Raw genomic sequence first — 21,243 nt, forward strand, 5'->3', positions numbered from 1 at the left:
TAGCTGTGCTAAAGAGGGATGGGTAAACTTATGAGCTTTTGTTTCTGCATTCCAGGAGGGCTGATTAAAAGGGAGAAGGAGAAAAGGGGGTGAAATTGCTTCATGAAAATCAAGTTGAGACCCGCGGATCCCGGCCCGCAGCAGCTCTCTGCTCCCAGACCCGGTGAGAGAGAGACCCAACCGCCTGGTCAGGTGGGCACTCCTGAGGCTGCAGAGCGGAAGAGACCACCAACACTGCTCACCCCTGCCCACATCCCTGGCCCAAGAGGAAACTGTATAAGGCCTCTGGGCTCCCGTGGGGGAGGGCCCAGGAGCGGCAGGACCCCTGCCACAGACACCGCCGGACCCTGAAGGAAACAGACCGGATAAACAGTTCTCTGCACCCAAATCCCGTGGGAGGGAGAGCTAAACCTTCAGAGAGGCAGACAGGCCTGGGAAACCAGAAGAGACTGCTCCCTGCACACACATCTCGGACGCCAGAGGAAAAAGCCAAAGATCATCTGGAACCCTGGTGCACTGAAGCTCCCGGAAGGGGCGGCACAGGTCTTCCTGGTTGCTGCCGCTGCAGAGAGCCCCTGGGCAGCACCCCACGAGCGAACCTGAGCTTCGGGACCACAGGTAAGACCAAATTTTCTGCTGCAAGAAAGCTGCCTGGTGAGCTTGGGACACACGGAAGCAGAATTTCTCTAGAACCGGGCACGTTCTGTGTTTACCGGAAGTCCCACACCCGCGGATCCCGGCCCGCAGCAGCTCTCTGCTCCCAGACCCGGTGAGAGAGAGACCCAACCGCCTGGTCAGGTGGGCACTCCTGAGGCTGCAGAGCGGAAGAGACCACCAACACTGCTCACCCCTGCCCACATCCCTGGCCCAAGAGGAAACTGTATAAGGCCTCTGGGCTCCCGTGGGGGAGGGCCCAGGAGCGGCAGGACCCCTGCCACAGACACCGCCGGACCCTGAAGGAAACAGACCGGATAAACAGTTCTCTGCACCCAAATCCCGTGGGAGGGAGAGCTAAACCTTCAGAGAGGCAGACAGGCCTGGGAAACCAGAAGAGACTGCTCCCTGCACACACATCTCGGACGCCAGAGGAAAAAGCCAAAGATCATCTGGAACCCTGGTGCACTGAAGCTCCCGGAAGGGGCGGCACAGGTCTTCCTGGTTGCTGCCGCTGCAGAGAGCCCCTGGGCAGCACCCCACGAGCGAACCTGAGCTTCGGGACCACAGGTAAGACCAAATTTTCTGCTGCAAGAAAGCTGCCTGGTGAGCTTGGGACACACGGAAGCAGAATTTCTCTAGAACCGGGCACGTTCTGTGTTTACCGGAAGTCCCACACCCGCGGATCCCGGCCCGCAGCAGCTCTCTGCTCCCAGACCCGGTGAGAGAGAGACCCAACCGCCTGGTCAGGTGGGCACTCCTGAGGCTGCAGAGCGGAAGAGACCACCAACACTGCTCACCCCTGCCCACATCCCTGGCCCAAGAGGAAACTGTATAAGGCCTCTGGGCTCCCGTGGGGGAGGGCCCAGGAGCGGCAGGACCCCTGCCACAGACACCGCCGGACCCTGAAGGAAACAGACCGGATAAACAGTTCTCTGCACCCAAATCCCGTGGGAGGGAGAGCTAAACCTTCAGAGAGGCAGACAGGCCTGGGAAACCAGAAGAGACTGCTCCCTGCACACACATCTCGGACGCCAGAGGAAAAAGCCAAAGACCATCTGGAACCCTGGTGCACTGAAGCTCCCGGAAGGGGCGGCACAGGTCTTCCTGGTTGCTGCCGCTGCAGAGAGCCCCTGGACAGCACCCCACGAGCAAACCTGAGCCTCGGGACCACAGGTAAGACCAAATTTTCTGCTGCAAGAAAGCTGCCTGGTGAACTCAAGACACAGGCCCACAGGAACAGCTGAAGACCTGTAGAGAGGAAAAACTACACGCCCGAAAGCAGAACACTCTGTCCCCATAACTGACTGAAAGAGAGGAAAACAGGCATACAGCACTCCTGACACACAGGCTTATAGGACAGTCTAGCCACTGTCAGAAATAGCAGAACAAAGTAACACTAGAGATAATCTGATGGCGAGAGGCAAGCGCAGGAACCCAAGCAACAGAAACCAAGACTACATGCCATCATCGGAGCCCAATTCTCCCACCAAAACAAACATGGAATATCCAAACACACCAGAAAAGCAAGATCTAGTTTCAAAATCATATTTGATCATGATGCTGGAGGACTTCAGGAAAGACCTGAACACACTTAGGGAAGCACAGGAAAACATTAATAAACAAGTAAAAGCCTACAGAGAGGAATCGCAAAAATCCCTGAAAGAATTCCAGGAAAACACAATCAAACAGTTGAAGGAATTAAAAATGGAAATAGAAGCAATCAAGAAAGAACACATGGAAACAACCCTGGATATAGAAAACCAAAAGAAGAGACAAGGAGCTGTAGATACAAGCTTCACCAACAGAATACAAGAGATGGAAGAGAGAATCTCAGGAGCAGAAGATTCCATAGAAATCATTGACTCAACTGTCAAAGATAATGTAAAGCGGAAAAAGCTACTGGTCCAAAACATACAGGAAATCCAGGACTCAATGAGAAGATCAAACCTAAGGATAATAGGTATAGAAGAGAGTGAAGACTCCCAGCTCAAAGGACCAGTAAATATCTTCAACAAAATCATAGAAGAAAACTTCCCTAACCTAAAAAAAGAGATACCCATAGACGTACAGGAAGCCTACAGAACTCCAAATAGATTGGACCAGAAAAGAAACACCTCCCGTCACATAATTGTCAAAACACCAAACGCACAAAATAAAGAAAGAATATTAAAAGCAGTAAGGGAAAAAGGTCAAGTAACATATAAAGGGAGACCTATCAGAATCACACCAGACTTCTCGCCAGAAACTATGAAGGCCAGAAGATCCTGGACTGATGTTATACAGACCCTAAGAGAACACAAATGCCAGCCCAGATTACTGTATCCAGCAAAACTCTCAATTAACATTGATGGAGAAACCAAGATATTCCATGACAAAACCAAATTTACACAATATCTTTCTACAAATCCAGCACTACAAAGGATAATAAATGGTAAAGCCCAACATAAGGAGGCAAGCTATACCCTAGAAGAAGCAAGAAACTAATCGTCTTGGCAACAAAACAAAGAGAATGAAAGCACACAAACATAACCTCACATCAAATATGAATATAACGGGAAGCAATAATCACTATTCCTTAATATCTCTCAATATCAATGGCCTCAACTCCCCAATAAAAAGACATAGATTAACAAACTGGATACGCAACGAGGACCCTGCATTCTGCTGCCTAGAGGAAACACACCTCAGAGACAAAGACAGACACTACCTCAGAGTGAAAGGCTGGAAAACAACTTTCCAAGCAAATGGTCAGAAGAAGCAAGCTGGAGTAGCCATTCTAATATCAAATAAAATCAATTTCCAACTAAAAGTCATCAAAAAAGATAAGGAAGGACACTTCATATTCATCAAAGGAAAAATCCACCAAGATGAACTCTCAATCCTAAATATCTATGCCCCAAATACAAGGGCACCTACATATGTAAAAGAAACCTTACTAAAGCTCAAAACACACATTGCACCTCACACAATAATAGTGGGAGATTTCAACACCCCACTCTCATCAATGGACAGATCATGGAAACAGAAATTAAACAGTGATGTCGACAGACTAAGAGAAGTCATGAGCCAAATGGACTTAACGGATATTTATAGAACATTCTATCCTAAAGCAAAAGGATATACCTTCTTCTCAGCTCCTCATGGTACTTTCTCCAAAATTGACAATATAATTGGTCAAAAAACGGGCCTCAACAGGTACAGAAAGATAGAAATAATCCCATGCGTGCTATCGGACCACCACGGCCTAAAACTGGTCTTCAATAACAATAAGGGAAGAATGCCCACATATACGTGGAAATTGACCAATGCTCTACTCAATGATAACCTGGTCAAGGAAGAAATAAAGAAAGAAATTAAAAACTTTTTAGAATTTAATGAAAATGAAGATACAACATACTCAAACTTATGGGACACAATGAAAGCTGTGCTAAGAGGAAAACTCATAGCGCTGAGTGCCTGCAGAAAGAAACAGGAAAGAGCATATGTCAGCAGCTTGACAGCACACCTAAAAGCTCTAGAACAAAAAGAAGCAAATACACCCAGGAGGAGTAGAAGGCAGGAAATAATCAAACTCAGAGCTGAAATCAACCAAGTAGAAACAAAAAGGACCATAGAAAGAATCAACAGAACCAAAAGTTGGTTCTTTGAGAAAATCAACAAGATAGATAAACCCTTAGCCAGACTAACGAGAGGACACAGAGAGTGTGTCCAAATTAACAAAATCAGAAATGAAAAGGGAGACATAACTACAGATTCGGAGGAAATTCAAAAAATCATCAGATCTTACTATAAAAACCTATATTCAACAAAATTTGAAAATCTTCAGGAAATGGACAATTTCCTAGACAGATACCAGGTATCGAAGTTAAATCAGGAACAGATAAACCAGTTAAACAACCCCATAACTCCTAAGGAAATAGAAGCAGTCATTAAAGGTCTCCCAACCAAAAAGAGCCCAGGTCCAGACGGGTTTAGTGCAGAATTCTATCAAACCTTCATAGAAGACCTCATACCAATATTATCCAAACTATTCCACAAAATTGAAACAGATGGAGCCCTACCGAATTCCTTCTACGAAGCCACAATTACTCTTATACCTAAACCACACAAAGACACAACAAAGAAAGAGAACTTCAGACCAATTTCCCTTATGAATATCGACGCAAAAATACTCAATAAAATTCTGGCAAACCGAATTCAAGAGCACATCAAAACAATCATCCACCATGATCAAGTAGGCTTCATCCCAGGCATGCAGGGATGGTTTAATATACGGAAAACCATCAACGTGATCCATTATATAAACAAACTGAAAGAACAGAACCACATGATCATTTCATTAGATGCTGAGAAAGCATTTGACAAAATTCAACACCCCTTCATGATAAAAGTCCTGGAAAGAATAGGAATTCAAGGCCCATACCTAAACATAGTAAAAGCCATATACAGCAAACCAGTTGCTAACATTAAACTAAATGGAGAGAAACTTGAAGCAATCCCACTAAAATCAGGGACTAGACAAGGCTGCCCACTCTCTCCCTACTTATTCAATATAGTTCTTGAAGTTCTAGCCAGAGCAATCAGACAACAAAAGGAGATCAAAGGGATACAGATCGGAAAAGAAGAGGTCAAAATATCACTATTTGCAGATGACATGATAGTATATTTAAGTGATCCCAAAAGTTCCACCAGAGAACTACTAAAGCTGATAAACAACTTCAGCAAAGTGGCTGGGTATAAAATTAACTCAAATAAATCAGTTGCCTTCCTCTATACAAAAGAGAAACAAGCCGAGAAAGAAATTAGGGAAACGACACCCTTCATAATAGACCCAAATAATATAAAGTACCTCGGTGTGACTTTAACCAAGCAAGTAAAAGATCTGTACAATAAGAACTTCAAGACACTGAGGAAAGAAATTGTAGAAGACCTCAGAAGATGGAAAGATCTCCCATGCTCATGGATTGGCAGGATTAATATGGTAAAAATGGCCATTTTACCAAAAGCAATCTACAGATTCAATGCAATCCCCATCAAAATACCAATCCAATTCTTCAAAGAGTTAGACAGAACAATTTGCAAATTCATCTGGAATAACAAAAAACCCAGGATAGCTAAAGCTATCCTCAACAATAAAAGGACTTCAGGGGGAATCACTATCCCTGAACTCAAGCAGTATTACAGAGCAATAGTGATAAAAACTGCATGGTATTGGTACAGAGACAGACAGATAGACCAATGGAATAGAATTGAAGACCCAGAAATGAACCCACACACCTATGGTCACTTGATTTTTGACAAAGGAGCCAAAACCATCCAATGGAAAAAAGATAGTATTTTCAGCAAATGGTGCTGGTTCAACTGGAGGGCAACATGTAGAAGAATGCAGATCGATCCATCCTTATCACCCTGTACAAAGCTTAAGTCCAAGTGGATCAAGGACCTCCACATCAAACCAGACACACTCAAACTAATAGAAGAAAAACTAGGGAAGCATCTGGAACACATGGGCACTGGAAAAAATTTCCTGAACAAAACACCAATGGCTTATGCTCTAAGATCAAGAATCGACAAATGGGATCTCATAAAACTGCAAAGCTTCTGTAAGGCAAAGGACACTGTGGTTAGGACAAAACGGCAACCAACAGATTGGGAAAAGATCTTTACCAATCCTACAACAGATAGAGGCCTTATTTCCAAAATATACAAAGAACTCAAGAAGTTAGACCGCAGGGAAACAAATAACCCTATTAAAAAATGGGGTTCAGAGCTAAACAAAGAATTCACAGCTGAGGAATGCCGAATGGCTGAGAAACACCTAAAGAAATGTTCAACATCTTTAGTCATAAGGGAAATGCAAATCAAAACAACCCTGAGATTTCACCTCACACCAGTGCGATTGGCTAAGATCAAAAACTCAGGTGACAGCAGATGCTGGCGAGGATGTGGAGAAAGAGGAACACTCCTCCATTGTTGGTGGGATTGCAGACTGGTAAAACCATTCTGGAAATCAGTCTGGAGGTTCCTCAGAAAATTGGACATTGAACTGCCTGATGATCCAGCTATACCTCTCTTGGGCATATACCCAAAAGATGCCTCAACATATAAAAGAGACACGTGCTCCACTATGTTCATCGCAGCCTTATTTATAATAGCCAGAAGCTGGAAAGAACCCAGATGCCCTTCAACAGAGGAATGGATACAGAAAATGTGGTACATCTACACAATGGAATATTACTCAGCTATCAAAAACAACGGCTTTATGAAATTCGTAGGCAAATGGTTGGAACTGGAAAATATCATCCTGAGTGAGCTAACCCAATCACAGAAAGACATACATGGTATGCACTCATTGATAAGTGGCTATTAGCCCAAATGCTTGAATTACCCTAGATCCCTAGAACAAACGAAACTCAAGACGGATGATCAAAATGTGAATGCTTCACTCCTTCTTTAAATGAGGAAAAAGAATACCCTTGGCAGGGAAGGGAGAGGCAAAGATTAAAACAGAGACTGAAGGAACACCCATTCAGAGCCTGCCCCACATGTGGCCCATACATTTACAGCCACCCAATTAGACAAGATGGATGAAGCAAAGAAGTGCAGACCGACAGGAGCCGGATGTAGATCGCTCCTGAGAGACACAGCCAAAATACAGCAAATATAGAGGCGAATGCCAGCATCAAACCACTGAACTGAGAATAGGTCCCCTATTGAAGGAATCAGAGAAAGAACTGGAAGAGCTTGAAGGGGCTCGAGACCCCAAAAGTACAACAATGCCAAGCAACCAGAGCTTCCAGGGACTAAGCCACTACCTAAAGACTATACATGGACTGACCCTGGACTCTGACCCCATAGGTAGCAATGAATATCCTAGTAAGAGCACCAGTGGAAGGGGAAGCCCTGGGTCCTGCTAAGACTGAACCCACAGTGAACTAGTCTATGGGGGGAGGGCGGCAATGGGGGGAGGGTTGGGAGGGGAACACCCATAAGGAAGGGGAGGGGGGAGGGGGATGTTTGCCCGGAAACCGGGAAAGGGAATAACACTCGAAATGTATATAAGAAATACTCAAGTTAATAAAAAAAAAAAAAAAGTGTTTCTGTTATAGGGTCTGAAATGTACTCCTTTCTACTAATTGTAGTATTGTTATTTTAGTGTGCTTCAATGTGTAAATAAGAATAAATTAGCATTCTGGAAGAAAAAAAAAAAAAAAAAAAAAAAAAAAAAAAAAAAAAAAAGAAAATCAAGTTGATAAAAGACTCTGCCACATATAACTGGTACAATCTATGTTATGTAACAGACATGAACGAGTCACTGTTATTATGAGGAAAAGCAATCTTTAACCCCAACTTCAAGTGGTTTTAAAATCACCTTCCCTCACACTACAAGTTGGTGATGGCCTAGGCAGTAGAACTCCAGGCTGCTTTTTTAGTATCTCATCTTGATTTGTGATTCATGCCCTGAGGTGGAGAAGTGAAATGTGGACTAAGTAGTAGAAGTCTTCTGGAAGCCACTCAGGGACTCCTAGAAGTTGCCATCCAGCTCTTACCTCACCAACCATCTTTACATCTTCCCGTCCATACCAATCTGGCTCGTAGACTTCATGTAGTGACTCGGTAAGCTTCATTGAGGCCTCCTGCATACCTGGCAACGGAGAAAACCAGTTCCGGTTATATGGAATAGGGAGGCATTGCTGTCTTATGCCCCGCTTTGCTAAGTGACACACAAAGAACTGTGATGGCACACCTACATCGTTCCTGGAGAGACTCCTAACCTTACATTCGTTCTCATGATACACCTTTTTAGTAACTGACACAATGGTAGCAAAACACTGGGTCTCAGAAAACGTCAACAGTGTCATCATCTAAGAACTGCAACAACAGTGTGCTCTAGTTGCCTGTTAAAGGGGACCTAACAAATAGTTAGGACACAAAAATAGTAGGCAACATTGCAAAGTTCTAAAAGCAAAATTAATCTTGGATCAATGTACAGAAATATAGCACTTTTGAAGCAGGTAGAAACAGTATAAATAGGACTTTCATATGTGTCCGCTGAAAGTGGTTTAATGATTTAAATAGTAAAATTGTTGAAAATGGTTACAATTCAAGAGGAACTTTCTTCCTAAGATAAGGAGTAAAATGTATTTATCTCTTAAAACTGTAAATACAGTTTTGGATAAGGCCTTTTAGACAGTTTTGAGTTCATCAGCCTATGGCTCTAAATTTTCTTTGCACATTGGTAGGTGGCAAACATGGTTATTAATAGTCATGGTGTGAAGCTTCTATGAGCAGCTGAGGTATAAAGCACGGCTAGGGCTTTGCTAACACTACCCCCTTTTCCTCCTCCTGACATGGTCAGACCCATCAAAGCATAGAGAATAAGATGCAGATGCTGGGTCTACATGGTGGTGCCTGTAAATGACACTAGAAATATAAGCAAACAATAGGTGGAAGACTCCAGGTGGCCACATTAATGTCTAAGCCTTTATCGCGAAGAAGCTGATATAGGGTAATGCAGTAAAGCAAGGATTGAAATCATTTATAAACTGAAAACAACCACATGATTGATGGGCAGACAGTAAGCAGTTTTGGATTCAGCAAGGAGCTGAACTATAATCCCGATGACAAGGCTCCTGGTATTTTCTTTAATCTCTGCCTGCAACTGAAAAAATTATTATTAGCTAAGAAATAGGCACTAGACAAGTTGGGGGATGCCACTGTCAGTCAAATGACCTTTGTGGTGAAAAACAAAACTGGCCTCAAACAAAATTTACTCAATGATGCTAAAAACACAATATTACAGTCATGTTTCTCTTAGTGACTGTCCAATATATGGCATATACACGGAGAATTTGGAAAAAAACATTTTAACATAGAAATGGGTTCCAAGAAGTTGACCCCATACGTACCAGGTGGATTGAGACTCAAATGATAAAGGGGTGGACTTCCTTGTAAAGTGCACAAAGAGTTTGGGATATTTTACAGCTGGGAAATATTTCCACATGAATGTGCCTCTCAAAGTTTATGTTTTAGAACCTTAATTATCAGTACAGGGAAGTCTTCAAGCAGAGACTGTCAGAATGCCTTCAAGAATGGATTAGTGCTACTATTGAGCAAGCAGGCTCATATCCAAGAGGACAGAGCCTTCTAGAGAATGAGCTCCTCGCTTTTTCTCCTTTGTCCAGGGAATGGTTATGCTGTAGAGTGGCAGAGCTTTCCAGATGTGGGACTTCTCATCTTGAAATTCCCAAACTCCAGATGAGCCAATTAAATTTCTATTCTTTATAAATTACCTAAAAGCACAAAACCAAACTAAAACAAAGTTCTTATTCTGATTACAGAATACAACACAAATATCTAAAGTCCAGTTTCCTTACAAAGTAATTTTTTTCCCTTAGAAGAGAATTCATGCTAAAAGCTACTGCTGGCAGTTAACGTCTAATACATGCTATAAGATTAGTCATTTATAAGCTTGTATATCACCACAGAGTACCATATATAGGAGGAATATTCAGTTTCTATTAGATAGGAGCCTCTTTTAAAAATGTTGGGCTTTCTCCAAGGTATTTAGTAAAATAGATTTCCATTTGACGCCAAGTTCATGAGTTTCCTTTCATCCTCTGAGACTAATGGTAGATATTGCACTCCAATATGAGTGTTCTTTGCTTGCATAGCCTTGAAATAAACATTTCAGTTAAAACTAATCGAGCTTGTACAGAACAAGAAGCAACCACTCCAATAAGCCTGCAGAAATGTTGTCACTGGAGTCACACTACATTGGGTAGCAGTGTGCTACAAGAGGAATAGACCATGTAACAAAACCCCAGGCCCAAGTAAAGAAACCTCCCTTCCTACTGTTGGTCAGGAGTGTTCAGAACTCCCAAAACAATGTCGGCTGCTGCCATTTTCATTGGCTCCCTCCCAGAACTTGAAGGTAAAATTCTATTTCTGAAGACACACCACACACTCCAGACACTGGACTTGAAGGAATCAAGCTGGACTGACCTTGGAGGCTCCTCCCTGAGGATTAACTAGCTCTCACAGTATTATAAAGGCCATTCAAGCAGCCAAGGAAGAAAAACAATCAATAATCCTCCCCAAATATAAAGCCTATAAAGCCCAGTAATGACAAGTGGGATGAGATATCCCCGGGGGAACAATAAGAACACTTTTACCTTAGGGGCTACCAACTGTGATCTAATTGGACTTAAGGCTGCTCAAGGGGAGGGAATTCATGCTTGGGACTATACACGTAGCGAGCTACCAGATGCTGGAGGAGCAATGGACCCTAGTAGATGGAAAACCTAAAACTGCCAAGTTTTTAAATCAATATGGCTTCTAACTATATTCTAAAGACTTATTCTTATACCCACAGCGTCTGATCACTCAGCAAAAGAAGCTTATTTTATGCAGTAGACAGACGCTACTACAGAGATGTGAAGATGGTCAAAATGTAGAGAAGTGGCCACAGAAAAACAAACTCCAAGTGGCACAACTTCTAGACCTGAGGTTCAGTGAATGCCATAGGAGAGAGGGCAGAGAGTCTAAAAGCCAGGGCTAGGGTACTAGTTTTGAGATAGCGTTTGTGAATTCAGACAGTGACTCAATGCTTCTCCCAAAATTGCCTCAGCTTCTACAAGCCTCTGGGACTGATCTCGTCTCTTTGTACTGCTGCTGAAATGGTGCTGTGAGGTTGTGAGCACTGCACTACCATCAATTTGCCAGCATTCTCGATAAAACAGAAACTGGCCTCAAGTGAAATGTCTTCACAAGGCTAATTATGACCTATGTAATGCATGCATGAGCCTTGTGTTTAACTGTGTTTTCCAATCCAAAATGTGTTCCCATGAGCATGACTTATTCTTCTTAACACTGAGAAGAGCAGCCATCTGGGATACCCTGCCTACACCACTGTATGTCTGAAGAACACAGTGTCGTAGGCAGCTCTGAGTAGCACTCTGAGAAGCTCACCAGGCATCTGCTTAAACATTCATCATTCCAGTTTTTCGCCAAAGTAACATCAACACAGAACACCGTGCAACATAACTAACTAATACCATCAAATCAGCAGAAACAAAGGAGGGTCAAGCTCATATGATCGCTTCTCCATCAGAGAGATGTGGCCACCAGAAGTAGGCGGGTGCTGCTTTCATGAGCCACCCAAGTTCCTCACTGAACTACTGCCTCACTTAAGGAGCTTTCTTTCTCTATTATACTAAAGAAAAGAATTATACCAGTCTTTTCCTGGAGAATTCTCTATATTAATGAGATAAAAGAGACCAACTTATACACAATTATACAGAAGGAGAATCCTGTGCCATTGTCTCTTTAACCATTCTTTAGTGAGTCTTGAAGATGGCATTTTCATGTCACAGCCCTCAGAAGTTCTTTGCTACTTTCTGATTTTGCAGTGCTGGGGACTGGACCTAGGAATGGGTAGTCAACTACACAAATGACTGTTCCACCACCAAACTATGTCACCCTAACCCTGTTTACATTTTCATTTCAAGACAATTTCACTAAGTTCATCAGGGTAGCTTTGAACTTATCATCTTCCTGCCTCAGCTTCCCCTGTTTTATTTTTCTCTACCTAATTTTTTTCCTCAAATATTTTGTTCAGAGGAAGAGGGAGAGAGGGAGAGAGAGAAGAAGAGAGGGAGAGGGAGAGGGAGAACAAACAAACCTTTCTCTACTTAGTTTACTTACTAGGTTCTTTATATCTTAGTTCAATTGCATTGAATAAATTGTCAAAGTATGGTAGTTTTAAATACACATTTATATAATCAAATCTCTTGTTCTTGGTTTATATCTTTTGGGGTATCTTGTAAAGACCTAATTCATTCGAAAAACGGGGACTAAATATTTTGTGTTTTAATCTGATTTTGAAAAATTTTGCATGTAAATATTTAACTGGTTATTTGAATTAGGCAGTAGTGAAATGTAAAATGGGGCCTTCAATGTTTGGAGAATTTCCATAACACTCCTTATAGATACTTCATCCTGCTGCCACACGTCTTGAGATCTGAGGTCTAATCCGCGGAGTACCACATCTGCTGATGCCCTTGGCTCTGACTCAGAGAAGGCCTGGTGATCAATGGAGAGCAGCTTCACTGAGCACAGCCCACCACCCATTCCTCTCTTCCCCCTTCCACTAGCCTCTGAGTTTGCGTGACAAAGATTAGAAACCATTGCAGAGGTCTAGCTATTTCCATCTGGGAAACAATCTAGCACATTGGCAGGACTTTATAAATAATGTGTGTGGGGGGGGGCGTTTTGTTGTTGTTGTTTTGGTTTTGTTCTTGCAAGTCACAGGCTGTGTTCCCTGCCCAACTGCAACCAGCTTGTGCTACAACTTCTTTCTCCCCATATTGAGAGATCTTAAGTGGGTCTGTGAGTATTGTACTCTTGGGACCTAACTCCCCAGGCAGCAGCTTTGCTTTAGTAAATCTCTAACACACTAGGTCTAAGGAGCCTTCCTAGAAATCTCTGCCATGTGGGTGGTATTTATTCTTAGTTTGCAACAGAAGGGCAGATGTATATTTGTCCATGTGTATTCTGATTATCATTTCAATGGAAATTGGAGGTGGGCGGAATAAAACACCTGTGTTCAAGTACCCTACTTGCCAGAAACCCAAGTGGCTTCCTCATTAACACTCATTCCTGTCTCCTACAAATTCTAAGAACAGCTTCACTTGGAAGCAGGTTATAAACAACACACATTCACATTACCTTTGATTGCCGCTAAATATCCTCGCAGTTCTCGCTGAAGTCTGGTACCCTCTGCCTGAAAAACATACAAATACAGATATACTAAACATCCTGTCTATGTTTTGCATACAAATATCTAAGAAGCAATAAGATTCGGTTATCATTTCCAGAACCTTATTATTGCAAAAAATATAAATATGCAAGCACAATCTGAACAAGATAATATGCCCATCTATCTTGGTACTTATAAAGGTGCTAGTCAGAAGAAGAAAGAAAAATAAGATTTTGCTAAGATTAGAAAATGGGGTCCAGCAGGCAAACTCCTGTGTATTTACAGTCACTGCTTTTTAAATTTAGATGCCAGGAAATAATGACACAGATTTCATCCCCTGTGTTTACCATGCTGCCGGCTGTTGTGGGTCTGTCTGGCAGCCTGCTGGAAGGTAAATGCTGAAGCACAATGCTCTGCACAAAGCTTAGTCTTCTGATAATGCTGCAAACGTGCAAAAAGAAACTGTTCCACCTTTGTTTAATGGGAACAATGTGGCACTCATATTTGCTTAACAAAGTAATCCAATGATTATAAGTCATCCTCCAACACAAAGCCTAAAGTATCTAAGCAAACTATATCATACACAAATGGCATTTGGTCCTAAACAGCCATTCAAAACACTCAGAGATATGTAAGAACTCTGAAATATCATAAAAACACAAAGATTATTTTTAATCTTTGTGACCAATACAAAGAAACTCTGACAAGAATAATTTACCTGAAGGGTATGTTGGATTCAAGGTGCATCCTACAGAGCAGCAATGGAGCACAGAGTCACATTGTGTCTGAGAAAGCTATGTACGGAGCACAGAGGGAAAGTGTATACTTGAATTAAGCTCAGACTAGTTTTGCTACTTTGTATACTGCTAACATCAGATAAGGGTTGAAGGTTATTGTATTTACTTGAACACACATTTCAATCAGAGTAGTTCCATTCAGGATGGGAGAAGGAAATCATCAAGTTTTAAATAAGTGGCTGTCCTCTTAGTGTATTGAAATGGTGTAAAATAAACATTCTAGGGTTCTCTTGACTTAATGAGCCATTTAGAACCACAGTGAAGAAAAACTGTAAAAAGCTAGGGAATGACAGGTGAAATTCTAAAGCGAGAGAGTACAGTAGCAAAGCTTTCCACAGAGACGCTAAAGATAGGGGATTCCATGTATGAAGTAAGGTGGAGAGTGAAGAGCCTCCAGAAATGCCACAGCCTTCAGGACTGCTAAGGCAATATCTCAGGAAAAGGACTTTTCCCACTCAAATCTAAATCTGAAGACAGTAGGTCATCCCCTGCCTGATCACCCTTTCACTTTCTACAGAGGCCATATCTCATAATCAACCCTGGTGCAAAAGCACTTCATGGAAAACTCCATCAGCAATCCCAAATTTTAATTTGTGCATTGCATTGAGTCATGCCCTGATCTCTCCCTTACAGGAACATAAACCCTATGTTTGATGAAGGTGTCCATGTTGTATATGCTTCAGATGCTTTGTTCACTATCCTTGTGTTTAAGAAAATGTTACCTTAAAACGGGCCCTGAGAGTGGGAGCACTCGTTGTGGTGGTTTAGATATATCAGAGTGAAAAAGTGAGAGTTCTGAACATAAAAAAGAAGAGTAGTTTGGTGAAGTCACATGACCTTAGGAAATATGAAAAGTGATTGTTGTTAATCTTCTACCATGTCTCATCTATACACATGTAGATTATAGGTGTGTACTATAGGAAAAACAATATACACAGGTTTGATATAATTTGTGACTTCAGAAAAGTTGATCTGTATTCTTCTCAGAAAAGAAAGTATTGTATATGAAAGATGTAAAATATATATTTGGATGATTATATTATTGCCAATCTTTCCTAATTATTTTAATAGGAGTAAGACTTCCAGTTTAAAACATCAGACTTGGCTATAGTGCTTCTCTTAGGCCATGAATGTGAGTAGAAGTGCCATGAAGCAGTAAGACGGGAGCCATCAAACATCCCTGAATGTCTTTTCTGTGCTCTGAGATCCACAGTGTAGGACATCAGGCAGGGGTGGGAGAGCTGCTTGCCTGCACTGGATCCCAGAGAGAGAAGAAATGCAATACAGCTACTCTTTGCATTTCCAAAAGTTAGAACCATTTCTGTAGAAAGTCATGGTGATAGTGCGACCTCAGCAGAATACAGTCAAACTGCCCAATTGAATGAGTCACAGAGAGCACAGACCACTGACAAGTAGAGAAGGCAGAGATACAATAACAAAAGATCCCGTGGAGCTGTTAAGCAGAAAAGCATTGCTGGGATTCACAGAAATCCAGCAACCAAAAGCAACTGGAAATGTTAAAGCAGATGCTTAGAAGATAATGGACGCTTTGACAACGGAAAAGGATGGTTTGTCCTTACAGAGAAGCCAGGTTACCCATCCCTAATTCCAGAGATTAGATTTAGAGAATCAGATCTAAATTCAGACAGTCTTGGAAAGATTTAGACTCCAAATGACCTGACGCTAAAGTCTCGAACCAGCAAAGTAGAGAATCTGGGTCATTGTCAGTGGCTTCTCAGGAATACATCCAGAAGAAAACCATGCTTGCAGTCCTTAGGCCAGACCCTCACACATAGATACCTTTGGTTTTTAGAGCATGGCTGTGCTCTTCCTGGTCCTTTGCAACAGTTCAGGGTCACAAAGATAAGAGAATCCTCCCTTTAGACTAAGATGCTTTGCCCTCAGCATCTCATGCAAATAATATGCAGAGTCAGCTTGCATGGCCATAAGTTACCAAGATGGTTCAGTGCACATGAAATAGCATAAGTACCACAGCAGGAGAGATCATTCACTTCACAAATATACATAGAACAAAGTGTGCCAAATATAGTCCACAATAAGCCACTGTCTTTCCTTTGAAAACAAGAAAGAAATTAAATTATTCATGCTCAACTCCATACACTGGATTCATCTTGCCAACAAGAAATGATTATTTTTTTAATGAAGTGAGATTCTAAGAAGAAATTGTTTTTTAATGTAACAGTGAGGAAAAGTTCAGGCTGTACAATACTAGCTTAAATAGATGAGTTCAATTTAAGCAGAAAATGGAGCTTTAAATTACTTTCTTCTTTCCCAATTATTAAAATGTTTAATTTCCCCCACAAGGGCATGTAAATCTTTCAGTAACAACTCCATTGAGCTCCATATAAAATTCTACCTAATTCCACAATATAAAGGCTTTGCAGGAAAATTGTTCACCTCCAGCATATGATAGGGCAGCTTCTTTTGCATGTCGATATTTCTCTCCATCATTGTGGGTGAACATAGATGATTGTAATATATTCTTACTATATGTTTGTATGCTCCCTTCCTATTCATCTGTACCATGTGCCAGGATTCCTGTCACAGGTTATGTGTGTGGTCTAGCAGAATTGTCCGATGTTTCTAAGGCTTGCTTGTTGCTGGCTTATAACAGAAGAGCAGAGAGGCTCAGCCCCTTTCCTGTGGTCCTTTTCTGCTCTGTAATGATCTGGTCAATGGCTTTCCTTTCCCTCTCTCTGTGTCTGCACTCCCCTTCTCCACACAGGATTTCCTGTGACACAGCAGCACCTACCCTCTGGAAAATACTTTCCCTTTATTTGTTTCCAATGCACTGTGCTTTCTGGTGTATGTTTCCCTCATTCATTTCTAATGATTTCTCCAGTTTCTCCAATGTTACTGGTGCATCTCCACAGAACCCAGACCTCAATACAGTTCTCCTCAATTTAGGTTGAAAAATGCTTCTCCTGCTATTCAGATTTCACTGACTCTGAAGCCAGTCTGAATTCCTCTTAGGACCTTTATTGAACTCAATCATAAATTTTGTATTCTATGTGTATAGAAAATATATTTAACTCCTCATACCTGTGGTACTACATGTCTTTACTTTTCCTAACTAGTTTTTGTTTGTTTTTTTTGTTTTTGTTTTTCGTTTGTTTTTTGTTTGGTTTTTTTTTTTTTTTTTGCAATTTTCAACGAATGGTATTACACACTATTATTTTACCTTTTGATCACAGTTTCTTCAGGGATCATGGAAACAGGGGAGCAAAGAAAGCTATCATTATAATTAAATCATATAAAATTCTTTTTCAAACAAGACCCAAGGAGGATTTGCTACCTACAAAGGCCCTTATCCTACCAAACACTATATTATTGCAGGAAAGTTCCGATGTTGGTCAGAAGTTCTTTTCTTCTTTCAATTGAATCCTCTATCAATTTGTCAGTAGCTGCCTGCTATTTCTCAAGCCAAGCTGGTTCCCCACTTTACCACACATAGAACCTAAGGGACTTGGGATTCTTTTTCTTCAACATTAAAACTCTTTCACACTTTTCCAACACAGGGAAGAAGGAGGCACTCCCTCAGGTTGCCTTCTCTTCAGATTTCCTGGAAAACATGTGACGATTTCATAATAGAGGTTGCAAAAATTAGCAGGCACATACAAAGTTCATATGGATTAGAAGATCTCTGCCTTGCTGAGACTTATGATATCTTGCTTCTTTCTCCTGTGTGCAGCTTTCATCAACACACTCCCTAAGGATCAGTTTGAAGTTAGAAATCAAATTAAGAGAGAAACACTGCACATTAGCAATAAGTATTTCAAAGATCTTTATTAGTACAAAGAAGTCACATTTCATGTTTAGTTTAATGTTTTCAAGTTACTGTTCAACATGCTAGTTTAGAAGAACAAAAGCTCATTGATAATTTGCATTAATAATCTGTCAAGAAGTGCAGCATTGTGCGCAGTGAGTGGTACCCAGACAACCCAGAATTCAAAACCGTTGCATCTGTAAGGGTCTTCAGAACCAGGAAGCACTGTCTATGAAGTCATCATCTATAAACCACCTAACAAGCAGTGGTATCTGTACTGAAACATTAAAAGACATTGTCTATGAAGTACCAAACAAGCATGAATAAATGACACTGAAGAGAAACGCCATGATATACTCTGGCAGTGACAGGTGGGCTTTCTATGAAGTGACAAAGAGGAGCTGCAATACATTTTGATAGACTTCTAGGTCTTTGGCTTCAGAGCCAGGTATCCATTAAGGTGTAATAAGTAGCACATTGAAGAATCAAAAATACCCAAGAACTTAATCATAGTAAATACTCCAGGAGTCAACAAAGAACAATTTTATTAGCTTCATTTTTTCTCAGTTAGTTCTTTCAAAAATAAATAAGCCATATTTTAGGTATTGAGTTAATAAGATTATGAACAAAATGCATAGAGTTAATGATATTGTAGGACACTAGTTAGTGCTAGATGATTTTAACAACTACTTTTACACACAACATTGTGCATTGGGCATGACACCCATGGGCAGGGGATGTGAGTCTTTATCCCTCACTAACATTAGAAAACTGGACATAAGAGAAAGAGAGAAAGAGGGGGAGAAGGAGGAGAAGGACAAAGAGGAGGAGGAGGAGGAGGGGGAGGAAGAGGAGGACAAAGAGAAGAAGAGGAAGGAGGAGGAGGACAAAGAGAAGAAGAAAAATGAGAAGAGGAGGAGGAGGAGAAAACAATATATGACAAATGTTATTAGTGAAGTTATGCAAGACAGGAAATTACCTTAAGGTTTCAGGGACTTGATATCTGTTTAAAATACAGTAGCATAGAATTAATGTCTGAAATGTGGTAATGTAATAACTGATTTCTCTATTCAGGTACCTTTTGCTACAAAAGTAGGAACATCTTTTTCTAAGTAGAACCTCTGCAAGAACAAGGCAATGTTCAACTCGGGGACAAAGATCGTGAGGATCCAAGATGAGAAGCCAGACAAATATGAGTCACGAATCCCTCAGGCACTGCTTGAACTAGAGAGGAACTCAGATCTCAAGGCACATAGCTATGGGAGCTTAACCTCACCTTGGCCGTGGAAACTGCAGTTGGTGGTGATTTGGAAGTTCTCATAATTTTTGTACATGGTTGTCAACAAAAAACTCATTCCAGAAAGTCCAAATCCAGTCATCGTGAATTGGAAAAAAGTTCAGTGGGAAACATGTAGTCTTCTGTGCACAAAGGATTCTGCCCAAGCCAACTCAGAAACAGACATAAACAAACAAACAAAACAAAACAACTTCACTGTGGTGCTTGATGCCTTCCCAAAATTGTGGGCAAGCAGATTCATGTAAAATTAGAGGGCAGAAAGTTATAAATATTCATTTAGACAGAGTACCTAACACACCATGGAGAGCAAGGTTGAAACTATTTGTGATGTGTACAAGGTGATATGTATACCACACATATAAAAATTTAGATGTCATTAAGTCATCTCTCTAATTAAGAATCTGCATGCACACAGCCCACACTCCAGTTACAGCTTGACTTGACAGTTATTCTGACACATCCAGGAACACAGGGTAATAGAATCACAGAATCACAGGGTCACAGGAAGGGCAGGGTTCAGACAGAGTCAGGGAGGCCAAATAACACCAGGGATAACCAGATGGTGAGAGACAAACACAAGAACATAAGCAACAGAAGTCAATTGGATTGGCAATATCAGAACCCAGTTCTCCCATCACAGCAAGTCCTGGATACTCCAATACACCTATAAAGCAAGATTCAGATGTAAATTCTCATTTCACAAAGATGATAGAGGACTTTAAAAAGGACACAAAAAAATCCCTTAAAGAAATACAGGAGAACAAAAGTAAATAAGTAGAAGCCCTTAAAGAGAAAACACATAAATCACTTTAAAAAATACAGGAGAATACAATCAAACAGGTGGAGGAATTGAACAAAACCATCCAATTTCTATATGTTTCTATATGGAAATAGAAACATTAAAGAAAACACAAAGGGGAGAGCCCTGGAGATGAAAATCCTAGGAAATGGAACAGGAGTCACAGAAGCAAGCATTACCGCTAGAACATAAGAGAGAGATGGAAGAAAGAATCCCAGTGGTAGAAGTCATTGCATCAACACAACAGTCAAGGAAAGTACAACGCTCCTCTCCCAAAAAGTGTAAGAAATCCAGGACACAGTGAGAAGACCAAACCTGAGAATAATAGGTATAGAAGGGAGTGAAGATTCCCAAACCAAAGGGGCCAGCAAACATCTCCAACAGAATTACAGAAGAAAACATCCTTAACCCAAAGAAAGAAATGCCCATACATATATAAAAAGCTGACAAAACATGGAACACATGGGACCAGAAAAGAAATTCCTCTCATCACATAATAATTAAAACACCAAATGCACAGAACAAAGAAAGAATATTGAAACCAGTAAGAGAAAAAGGTCAAGTATCATATAAAGGCAGACATCAGAATTATACCAGACTTCTCACCAGAAACTCTAAAAGCCAGAAGATCCTGGGCAGATATCACACAGAACCTCAAAGAACAAAAATGTGAGCCCAGCCTTTTCACCCAGCAAAACTCACAATTACCATAGATGGAGAAACCAAGCTATTCCAAGACAAAACTAAATTTAAACAATATCTTTAAAATAACCCATCCCTGCAGAGGATAATTGAAGGAAAAGTACAATACAAGGTGGGAAACTACACACAAGAAAGGCAAGAAGCCAATCTTCTCACAACAAACCCAAAAGAAGAGAAACACACAAACATAATTCCATCTCTAACAACAAAAATAACAGGAGCAGACAATCATTGGACTGTAATATCTCTCAACATCAATGGGCTACATTCCCCCAATAAAAAGACATAGGCTAACAGAATGGATAGGTAAACAGGATCCAGTATTTTTCTGCATACAGGAAACACACCTCAGTGACAAAGACAAACAGCACCTCAGAGTAAAAGGCTGCAAAAGCTATTCCAAGCAAATGGTCCCAAGAAACAAGCTGGAGTAACCATTCTAAT

At 41.2% G+C, this 21,243-nt stretch overlaps 1 protein-coding gene across 1 annotated transcript in view; it reads right to left on the reverse strand.

The window, feature by feature from the left end:
* LOC148000171 (amphiphysin-like) overlaps positions 1–21,243 on the reverse strand; it is a 143,308-nt gene that overhangs the window by 85,954 nt on the left and 36,111 nt on the right. Inside the window, exons 3-4 of the mRNA XM_087591861.1 lie at positions 13,387–13,441; positions 8,208–8,302 (exon numbers count right to left, since the gene is read on the reverse strand). Of these exons, the coding sequence (XP_087447987.1) occupies positions 8,208–8,302; positions 13,387–13,441 (150 nt within the window). The remainder of the gene's footprint in view (positions 1–8,207; positions 8,303–13,386; positions 13,442–21,243) is intronic.

The sequence above is a fragment of the Rattus norvegicus genome, chromosome 17 (assembly GCF_021556685.1).
Source record: "Rattus norvegicus strain SHRSP/BbbUtx chromosome 17, alternate assembly SHRSP_T2T, whole genome shotgun sequence".
Lineage (NCBI taxonomy): Eukaryota > Metazoa > Chordata > Mammalia > Rodentia > Muridae > Rattus > Rattus norvegicus.